Genomic DNA, 11807 nt, shown 5'->3' on the forward strand with positions numbered 1-11807 from the left:
AGTTCCTGGGATAGATACTGGAATTCCAGGCATATTCAACATCAGCCAAATATTACAGGTTCCTTAGAAGGTGCAACACAAAAGAAATGGTTGGAGACTGCCTGCTTCACCTGAATGCCTGAATAGGGAAGCTGTTTGATGCAGCTTCACAGTACAGCTAATCTTTATAGATATGTAGCTCCTCACATGAGACAACTACTAATGTGAATGCTTCTGACCATCTGGGGTTTTCTGTTTTAATTGCTTGTAGCAACTTTTATGCAACTGTGCAGAAGACAGGTTTGAATTTCTTATCAAGCTCTCAAGGGTAAAAGATAAATTATCACGATTCAATGCAAATCATTTTATTTGCCTGATAACCAGATACGCTACCTTTTCAAAAACCAGCTTAAGCAACAAGACTATTTAATAAAATATACTAGATTTTTTTGTGTTAAACATACTTACACCAAAATGGTTTTCACTGGTCTGCTGTAAACTACATAAAGGAATCACCTGACAAGATCAGAAATGCAGTATAGGGAAGAGTGGAGTAAAACGAAAATATTTGGGAAGACAGCTTAAACCATGTTTAGTCTGACCAAAGTCCTCCATCTGTCTTTCAACATTACATTAGTCCGATGATTGAAGTCATAATGTAGAAGAATTTTAGTCCACTTTCCTACTCCAAACTCCTGTACACCCTTTTTCAATTTCTCGTCTTCTTCCCAACTCCATCGCTTTAAAAAACAAAACAAAACATTGTGATACTCAGATATGCACAACACACTTCAAAATATTTTCCTCTACTGTTGAGCTAACAAGCTGTGAAGGAAACCTTCAGTTCTTACCATTATGATTTTTTAGGACTGAAGGAGTTAAATCTTCTGCATACTTGTAGCCTACAGAAGTGTAGCATTTCAGGAATTGTTCCCACTAGGGACAAGGTCAATAAATCCAATGTTTTTATGGAAAAACTGTATTTAAATATGGGACTTTTTGATGGAAAGCTAATCTAGAAACTATTTTAGCAACCTTCAAATCTAGGTTTTTTTTTAAATAAAATGACTATCAGCCTAATGACCATCTCTAGCATGACTGATTTTTCTACATCATATTTTTAGAAGGCAGAAACTCCTTTGAGATAAAAATGTATATCTTCCAACCAATCAAGCAGGGCACAACATTCACTTGCCAACTGAAAATGACTTTCTGAATTCTATTTTTAGCTGCAAAATTGTAAAAATATATAGACCCATGTATGCAAGCTAACTAAAAAATAGTGCAATGATTAACAGAAGACACTGTTACAACATTCACTTTGCCTATGGGAGAATTGAACAATGGCAACATTGACCAGAGTAACCACTCAGAGAGTTGTAAAAAGTCAACAGCCTTTTGAACATTCACAGTGTTCTTTCATGTAAAATCTTCTATAAACATCCGTCACTATTGAAATGGGTAGGTTCAGCTTGTTTGGAATTCTCAAAAGAGCTGCTTTGAGCTCTGAGATTATTTCAATAACAAAGATTGTGAAGAAAAGCAGCGTATCTACTTATTTTAGGGAGAACCTGAAATTGTCCACAATGAACACAGTATTTTAAGTCTGGGATTGTCGGCTTCCCAAACCTGCTAGGCCAAGACCCTCTCCTGCCAAGCTGTGATGTCACTTGTCAACTCTGGAAAGGAGTTTCTGCGCAAGTAGGGGCACCTTCATCTTCATGGAGGGCACAACAATCAATGGGTAGCTAAGATGGCTACATTCCAGTCTCAAAGGCAGTATATAAATAGCAATTTCTGGGAATCACAAGTTTGGACAGTGATGTTGTGGGCTTCTCATAGGCCACTGTGACAGCATGAAGCTGGATTCAATGGGCCCTTCTAAGGACATGGTCTGCATTTTATAACCCTTCCCCCATTCATACCTGTCTCTTAAAACTTGTTGACAGAGATAAAGTATCTTCTTGACCATTTTCAGGATCATGTAGCTCCCTCTTGTCTAGTTCAGGTAACAAACAAAATAAATATTTTGAATCTTTCAATTATAATGTATTATTAATGGCCTAATACTCAGAAATTTTCTTAATACAAATTTATTGCAAAACAGTGGAAGATAATTTAAATAGCAGTTAATTCTGTGGGCACAGCTTTGTTGCTTCTATAAGATAGTATGTACAACTACATCAACTAATAAGAGATAAGAACTAGGGTGACAAGAAAGCTTGCCAATAACTTAGTTGTGTGGAGAGCCATATATATGTTTATAGGGGAAGATTTTTGCCTGGCACCTAAAGATATATGATGGGGCCAGGTGAGCCTCCCTGGGGAGAGCATTCCACAAGTGGGGAGACACCACAGAAAAGGCCTGTTTTTGTGTTGCCACCCTTCAAATCTCTCGTGAAGGGGGTACATAAATAAGTGCCTCAGATGATAATTGAAGAGTCTCGGTTGGTTCATATGGAGGCAGGTGGTCCTTGAGGTATTCTAGTCCTGAGCCATTTAAGGCTTTATAGGTCAAAACCATCACTTTGAATTAGCTCTGGAAACAAACTGGCAGCCAGTTCAGTTGGGCCAGGATCAATGTAATATGTTCAAACTGTCTTGCCCCAGTAAGCAACCTGGCCACTGAACTGTGCACCTGCTGAGGTTTCTGAAGAATCTTCAGAGGCAGTCCCACTTACAACGGATTGCAGTAATCTATCCTAGAGATTACCAGAGCATAACTACAGAAATTAGACTCTTCCTGTTCAGTCAGGGAGGCAGCTGGGCCACCACCTGAAGCTGATGGAAGACACCACTGAGGCTACCTGAGCATCAAGTGACAGAAAAGGATCCAGAAATACCCCCAAGCTACATACCTACACCCTCAGAGGGAGTACATAGCCCCATCAAAAGCAGGCAATCTCCCATCCGTCTAGTCTAGGGAACCACCCACTAACAGTTCCTCAGTCTTATCTGGATTGAGCTTCAGCTTGTTGGCTCTCATCCAGTCCATTACCAAGGCAAGGCAATGGTCCAGCACATGAACTGCCACACCTGCAGATGCATGTCAGCAGCATATTGCTGACAACGTACAGTCATACCTCGGGTTGCGAACACTGCGGGTTGCGAATGTGCCTCCCACACGGATCACGTTTGCAACCTGAGGTATGACTGTACTCCAAACCCCCAGATAACTCCACCCAGCAATTTCATGTAGATGTTAAACAACATCCAAGTAGGACCAGAACCACGGTAATTTCTAAATAGTTGGTACAAAAAATAGTTTAAGGCTGTGATCCAGGTATGCATGCACAGTAATTTTAAGCAGTTTTCTTGTATTTAAAAACTTACAGCAGTATTTCAATTATTTATCCACCAAAATTAAAATGGAGTTCATATACACTGAAAGGATTGCAGCACTTACTTTGAAGAGCACTTCCTTTTCTCCTTATTTTTCTCTGGGGAGTCTGTAGTTGCCATGAATCCCAAGGTACTTGACTAGCTAATGAACAAGTTTGTCTATTTGAGCTATAAAGGAATGAAACATACATAAATTTCAAGCCTTGATACTTAACTATTTTGAATTCATGCTAGAAGATATTTTTCCAGTGGTTTTTCTTTGCTAGATGGAGTTTATTTGAGGGAAGCGTGAGATCAGAATTAAGAACAAAATCAATATAACTTTGGCCACATTCCACAAAGCTTAGTGCCTCATGCTGCAAAATACATTCCCCCAAACATAGGCAGTGATGAAGTGGATGTCCAAATAATATTTTGCTTTGTATCAAATTAGGATACTCTACCAACATTTTATCCTGCATATAGAAAATCTGTCATCATCTCTCCCAAACTTCAGAATCCTCTTTGATATAAGTAAACTTCTATAACACTATATTTCAGCTGCATTCATCATATTATACAGGGACATGTGATGCTGTGGAAGTAAATACTGTACCCAATTTTACTACTCCTGGATAGGAATCTGGGTTTTAAAGTTCTATGTTTGACCAATACTGCTACTTTTACCATTCTGTAGTGCCTTAACATCTTCAGCCATGCTGCCTGATGCTGACTCTCCCTGCATCTACCCCACCCCAGGTCTATTTCAGAAAGCTCCCAGGCTAGGGTTCCAAGGAAAGTTGCATCACTGCCAACCACTCTTGGGTGCAACACCATCCTGGGTAATGGGGAAAAGTGAATAAGAAGGACAGATTGATATAGTTATTGTGGGGCACATCCAATTTACAGCGCCCATTGGCAGAGCAAGAAAAAGCTTCTCTCAGTGTAGTTGTATTTATAAACATGAACACATACAATGCTTTTGAGATGGAGATGCTATACAGAAACCCTAATGGCTTACTAGAGAGCTAGTGATTTTCCAACTTATGCCTCTACTTGCTAAATTTTACTATGATAAAAACATGACAAAATGTAGTCTGGAGCCAAGGAAAATATGGTTTCACACAAACAAAAAGAGACTGACTCTTCAGGAATAAATCCCTCTTGCACCTACAGTACCCTTGCTATAATAAAGCTGTAGTAACAAGAACCAGATTCAATATGTACTTACTTTAAAGTGATACTAACCTTTGTTTGGTTTCCAAAAAGCTTTCTTTCTTTGATTCAGTTACACTGTTACACTGCAATTGTAACATTATTTTTCCTGAACTTCTAGCTTCCACTTCTTTCATAGCTTCCTGTAAAACAGAGCAGAAATGCCACTTTAATTAACCAGCAACAAAAAGTAGTGCATTGTTCTTAGAAATACTATATCCATTTCTTGGGGAATGGGGGGAGTAAAACTACACTACAATGTTAAGAACAAATTTCAGTGATTAACGTTCACTCATCTACAACTTAAATGACAGGTACAGTGGACCCTCTGGATACAAATAAGATTTGTTCTGGGGGTCCATCCGCAACCCGAAAAGTCCGCAGGCAGAGGCGTCGCTTCTGTGCACGTGCATGGCGTGATTGAGCGTTTCTGCGCATGCAGCATGTATACTTCTGGGTTTGCTGCATTCATAACCCGAAAGTTAAGTATCCAGAGTGGTATGTAACTAGAGGGTCCACTGTACACATAAATTGGAATTTTTCAAACCAGGTTTCTATTTTGCTTTGTCTTTAAAAGAGGTAAGCCATTCCCCCCCCCGCCCCCGTTTTTAGTATTTGTTTAATTTTCCATAAAGTGATATTCATGTGAAGTGAGATTTCCCATTGCTTCAACATACCTGCGTTAGAAAATCAGATTTTTCACTCAAGAAAATACTGATGTATGATTTGATGTTCTGAATCAAAAGACTGAAACTGAAATTTAGGAGAAATGGATGATATGGATCTTTCTGTTTTACTATTGCAGCCAGCTTCATTCGCAAAGGCTAAATGCAAATAAATCAAAAAATCAAAAATTAATATATATATGATCAGGGTTACATTGTATTGTATCTTACTAAGGATATGCACCTTTATAAACAGCCGTAGTATGTTATTTCTGCCTTCTAGGAGCCAAGATTCAAGAAGTTCAGTACAGATAGGTTCAGTCCATTTGTTATCCTGGTACAAATCACATCACTGCTGCACAAATTACCCTTCTTTTATCTAGCATTTTCAATCTAAAAGAATATTTTGCTCTATAGACTTGTTTGCTAAGAATAAATTTTCAATACTTCTCCATATAGTTACAGATGGCAAAATGCAGAGTGGCTATCTTATTCAATATAGGGAACTTGATTCTCATTAGTCAAGATCTTTGATGAGCAAGAGCAATGTCTTCTTGTCAGCAGCTTGGCTTGGGAAAATATGGAACCCTCCCCTGCATGCTTTCTGCCATGCAGATGAGGGGAAAGGAGCAAGGATGAAGCAAATTTGCTTTGCTTTGCTTATTTTGAAGTTGTTACTACTACTACTACTACTACTACTACTACTACTACTAATACTAATACTACTTTTATTTATATGCTGTCCATCTGACTGGGTTTCCCCAGCCACTCTGGGTGGCTTCCAAAGAATTATAAAACCACAGTAAAACATCAAACATTAAAAACTCCTAGGCATTTTCTGATTTTCTCCTTAATTTTAACTGATTTTATTTTTCGTATCTCTTTTGTAACCCTATTCTACACAGTAATGCAATATATAATTTGACAAACAAGCAATTAGCTTGGTAAATTTGCATATTGCTCATTTATAGGCATCTGCTACTTTTAAAATTTGTTCCAGACCAAACTGTCTGGAGTAATCAAGCTTCTGAACTCAAAAATATTGAAAATTCAGTATTACCTCATTTGAGAGAGATTCCGGAAATATTCTTTCAAGGACTTCTGCAGACTCCGTAAAATATCCTTTCTCCATATACACTGCTACAGCCTACAAAGAAAGAATACATTCTGGATTGATTAAGAGGTGTCACAATTACACAAAAAATTGTAATACTGTATGGGAGCAAAACTACTTTTGCAGCTGAATGTTACATGACCAATCTTTGTTAATGGTCTTTCCTAAGACTCAGTCCTATGGTCTTGCTTGGACAGGTCAATGATAGTCCATGAAGAAATTCAAATGAGTGATGCTCTGACTTATTTCCATGGCACATTCAAGCAAATATGGCTGCATGGATCTACAGACAGACCTGAATCTGAATTAACCGCTTGATGTCTTCATGCAGCTTATCTTGTTTGCTTTGTGTTTTTAAAAATGAAGTCCAGATTAACAGGGCTTTTTCCAGTGGTGAAGAGTCTTCATCATCCCCCAAATGAAAACCTTAAAAAGGAAATAAATTGAGAAGGGCAAATAGTGTATTTCATAGAGTAAAGAAGACACACACAAAAAGGACACTAAAATTTACCAATCATCATATGCCTCCACAGCTGATGGTTTTAGGTGCCCCATGCCGTTTGTTAAGTCTCCTCGTTTGACCCTTACAGAATTAAATGTGTCCATCTTGATCAGTTTTTGTTCTATCAACCAGATACAGGGTAGTAAAGGCAATAGCTCAGGGCAGACCAGAGAGTCATGGAGGGGAAATTGCTGTGGTCTGTAGGAAATGTCTCCCCTTCTTCAGACTTCCTGATCACTTGGATGGGGATCTAGAGTGTTTTACCTGGTGATGGGTAATCAGGACAGATGAGATATTCTTTTAGCTTGCTATCTGCTGCACTGTTCAGCAATCTCAGTGCCTGAGCTGACAGAGAAGATATTAGAGGTGGTGTTGAAGACTCTTATACCATTAGTTCTGGGGAATTCAACATCCACACTGAGGCTGTTAATTCTGGCATGGCTCAGCTTCTTGGCATGAATAATATTGTCACCCAGCCAAAGAGTTTGAATGGAACTGCTCTGTCAAACTAGGAAGGCCCCCTCTTGGATATTCTCAGGACCCATGCATTTGAGATTGAGATACAAAGAACCATGACTTCAAGAAGATGGAAAGAAATAGAAGAGTATTCAGGGTACAGCTTCTCATTTGGCACCAGGTGGCATCTTGAAGTGGTAGCACATTATTTGCTGCTTCTGAGTGGCTCCAAAGCCCAGAACAAAGGCAGACAAATGTAGTCTCAGGGAACAAGCAGAATCCTTCTCTCAGGCCAGACTTTAGACATGATCAAGAGCAGGGGTCAGCAACCTTCTTCAGCCGTGGGCCGGTCCACCATCCCTCAGACCATGTGGTGGGCCGGACTTATATTATATATATTATATATAATATATATGACACCCGAGGACACCAAAACCTGCATTCCTGTACCCGTGAAAATCTACGAAAGCATATATATATATATATATATATTTGGGGGGACAACGACGAATGAATTCCTATGCCCCACAAATAACCCAGAGATGCCTTTTAAATAAAAGGACACATTCTACTCATGTAAAAACACGCTGATTCCTGGACTGTCCATGGATTGAGAAGGTGATTGGGCCGCATCCGGCCCCTGGGCCTTAGATTGCCTACCCCTGGTCAAGAGCAACAACAGCCTCTTATTGCTTTTAACTTTCCCCAGTGACTTGTGCAAGGGATCACAAATAACAGCTTTCTATCAAGACCAAACAAAACTTTTAGACGCCATTCATGACTGTCCTTTGTTACCTGAGTCTCATCCTTTCCAACCCTATGTCCAAGTTTAGACTGTAAGCTCCTGAAAACAGCAACTTTTGTTGCTTTGTTATGCCACTCTGTGAAGCACTGCATGCAAATAAGCCTCGTTTGATTTATCCGTACAGGTAACTTACAACTTATGCACATTTAACTTGTGCACATTCAGCTTTATGCACTAGGCTTTTTTAAAACAAAACAAAACACAACACAACACAACACAACACAACACAACACAACACAACACAACACAACACAACACAACACAACACAACACAACACAACACAACACAACAACATTAAAAGTGGGTGGAAGTCAGGAAATTTTTTTTTTTGGCAATCCCACCCACCATTGAACCCAATATGTTTTGACTATACACTACTTTGGCCTTGGGTGCTATCCTCAGAATGTAACCCCAGTGTAAGTTGGGGTTGTAAAGGAATATTGTAAATATTGTAAAGGAATTACAATGCAAACTGAAGAAATTTAGCAGAATATTTACCAAGTGATTTTCCTTCTGCGATATATGCCAACAGCTGACAAAGGCACACTGTTTTCATTTGATGAGTTTCTATTTGATTTAGTCCTTTGATGATAGCTGGAGAAAGAAAGAGCATACATGATTAGATGAATTTTGTTCCTATAGTGCCACTGTGTGGTTATCAGTATCAGGAACCCTTTCTGTATCTTAAGCACAGTTACTTGAAATGAAGCTGTGCTGAAATCAATGGCACTATCTTTCAAATAATATTATTTAGGACTGAAGCATATTTAGTGGCTTACACTGATGCACTCATTCTAAAATATGACTAGTCAATCTGTCAATGAGATTCATATTTGCATGCAATTAAACAACAATAAGTTTTAGAGTTATTTTGACCATAGAGGGAGCCAGAGATCAAGAGATTTTCAGGCCAATTTTCAGCATAAATAAATTTCATGACACTTTAGGTTGAATGGTGGTAACAATCTAATTTCCCCCCAGTGTGACAGTCTGAAGCACAGTGGTACCTCTGGTTACGTACTTAATTCATTCCAGAGGTCTGTACTTAACCTGAAACTGTTCTTAACCTGAAGCACCACTTTAGCTAATGGGGCCTCCCGCTGCTGCCATGCCGCCGGAACACGATTTATGTTCTCATCCTGAAGCAAGGTTCTTAACCCGAGGTACTATTTCTGGGTTAGCGGGGTCTGTAACCTGAAGCGTATGTAAGCTGAAACGTATGTAACCCGAGGTACCACTGTAGTTACTTAAGTCATAAATGCATTGTGTCTTTGTAAATTTGTCTTAGAAATAATGCAGCACATAACAGCAAACATGATACAATTGCTCAACAGTTTGATACCGTATTTTTAGTGTTCATTAATTATTTGACTAGGTCATCTCAGGCAGAACATACTAATCTGCCAAGTTAAGCTAAGAGGAAAGCTTTGGTTTCTCTACTGTAGTTATTACATCAAGGAAAAGCATTCCCTTATAAGTTCCTGTTCTAAAACCACTGGAATTGTTTTTCTTGGACTGCTTTTAACTTGTGTTTTTAAATTTGGGAGTTTTGTTGTTGTTGTTGTTTAAATTAAGGGAGATGGGTTGTGCCTGGGAAGAGAGGAGCTGGGAAGAGCCGGCTCTGGGCTACAGAGCTGCCATGATAACCAGGGGCCCAACACGTCAACCAGCCAATGCAGGTGGCAGGCCACACTCTGGACCTTGTTTTCTCAACTGGGCAGGAAGAATCACTTCCTGTTGAGATTGAGGCTTTCAGCACCTTTCCCCTTCTGCAGAGGTGGGGGCCCTGGGAGGGAAGGAAGGAAGGAAGGAAGCTGTAATAGAACCAGAGTGGTATAATGGGTTGAGTGTCCTTCAGCAGGGATACCCAAGGTTTTATTTTACAGTGGTACCTCGAGTTAAGTACTTAATTCGTTCCGGAAGTCCATTCTTAACCTGAAACTGTTCTTAACCTGAAGCACCACTTTAGCTAATGGGGCCTCCTGCTACTGCCGTGCCGCCGTTGCACAATTTCTGTTCTCATCCTGAAGCAAAGTTCTTAACCCGAGGTACTATTTCTGGGTTAGCGGAATCTGTAACCTGAAGCGTATGTAAACCTGAGGTACCACTGTATTTCAGAGGGACCTTGGGACAGTTGCTATTTCTCAGCCTAACCTTCCACATAAAATTCGATAAAATTGGAAAACTTCCTTTAATACCCTGCGCTTGTGATAACAAATTTAATGCTAAATAACCTTTTCTCTCACAGGAAATTCCTCAGGAGTCTGAATTTCTCCAGGGCAATCAGGTTGGTGGGATGCGGAAAGTTTCATTAGGTACTGCTACAGATGTGTTGGTTGCATTTAGAATGTGGCCAGCAAGCTGAAGCTTTACAGGGCTATCACATCTTGTACCTGTACCTGCAACATCTTGTACCTGGGCTAACACTGCAACTGCTAAAAGTACAGGGACACCTCAAGGGAAAATAAAACAGAGGCATGCTTGGAACCATTCATACTGGCTTTGCAGTTGCTATTTGTGTCCTCTTGTCCCTCCTAATAAACTAATATTCTCTCTCATACACACTCTTTGTGTGTAGAATTTTTTTTTCCCAACGGAAGAGGCTATTGTTGCGCGGTCATTTGCGAGCGAGGTTTTTCTGCTAGCGCGAGGAAGGGGAGGAGAAGCTTCACTTTCTGTGTTTTCGAGGCAGAACCAGTCAAGCGGGCGGCGGCAGCTCCGCCCCCCCCCCCCCGCCGGGCCAGTTACTCACTCAGCGCCTGGTCTCGGCTGTTCTCGAATTCCCTCCGGTTGCCCTGACAAAAATGGCGGCACTGGCAGCGGCAAGCGAAGTCCAGCATCCATCCGGCGGCGACCGCCTCCACCTGAGAGAAAGGAACCTGCGCCTCGTCACGCCCAGCCGGACCTGCCGCCGCGGGACTCGGTCGAGGAGGACGAACTGGGCCGGAAACCGTTAAACTCGCCTCAACGTCCATTTCCGAATCTGGCGCGCTCAAAACAAATACTTATAACTCCGCCCCCTTTCCGCTCAACCGTCCCGCTACGTCACCGGCCCCATTCTGGCCACGCCTCTTCCCGCCGCCTCGCGGGCCATCTGGGAAGGGGGGGGGGAGGAGGATTACGCACATTGCTCACTTCCGGACTTCATTTAATGCTGCCCTCTTTTTCCGGGGCAGGATAATAACACAGAGAACCGTCCCTGACTCTCATGCCTCTTTTCTGTATTGCGAACAAACATTTTTTATGCTTTGTTTTGTGACCAAATGATATTTTCTCTTCCCTCGCCCTCTTTCTTTGCATGGCTACTGCATATTTTTATTTGTAATTATCTGTCTTCCTTGAAGTTTAATCGATCTTTTATATTTAGTTTAAATTTTATTAATCTTTAATTGTTTTTTTATGAAACACCCCCCATGTTTTTAGCTGCTCCTTCTTTATCTGTAGGCCGCCTTGAGTCCTTGTCAGAGGAAAAGGCGAGATAAAAATAAAAATACGTAATAATAATGTTCGATGAAAGTGTTTTCAATGTGCCAGTTTGGCAGGTTTAGCCTTCTGGAGAGGCTGAACGATTAATGGGGAAAAGTAGATATTTCATCACATATCCCTTCTCCAGTTCACTCTCACCCTCCCCTTTTATGCTCACCACAACCCTGTGAGATAGGCTAGGCTGAGAGATCAGGACTTGCATGAGATCACCTCTTGAACTTTGTGGCTAAGGATTTGAACCTTGGTCTGCACAGTCCTGGTCC

The 11807-nt window shown here is 40.6% G+C and overlaps 1 protein-coding gene across 1 annotated transcript; it reads right to left on the reverse strand.

Annotated features, from left to right (window-relative positions):
* Window positions 1–328: 328 nt before the first annotated feature.
* Window positions 329–11132, reverse strand: TERF1 (telomeric repeat binding factor 1). The gene is made up of 9 exons (XM_081874557.1): window positions 10811–11132; window positions 8557–8652; window positions 6590–6720; window positions 6241–6327; window positions 5193–5339; window positions 4549–4658; window positions 3386–3489; window positions 1905–1978; window positions 329–719 (listed from the first exon to the last, which is right to left on the reverse strand). Exons 1-9 carry the CDS (start codon window positions 11031–11033, stop codon window positions 561–563), a joined length of 1131 nt encoding a protein of 376 aa, XP_081730683.1. The 5' UTR covers window positions 11034–11132; the 3' UTR covers window positions 329–560.
* Between the last annotated feature and the right edge of the window lie 675 nt (window positions 11133–11807).

This window comes from Podarcis erhardii (genome assembly GCF_964252035.2).
Source record: "Podarcis erhardii genome assembly, chromosome: 8".
NCBI classification, from domain to species: Eukaryota; Metazoa; Chordata; class Lepidosauria; order Squamata; family Lacertidae; genus Podarcis; species Podarcis erhardii.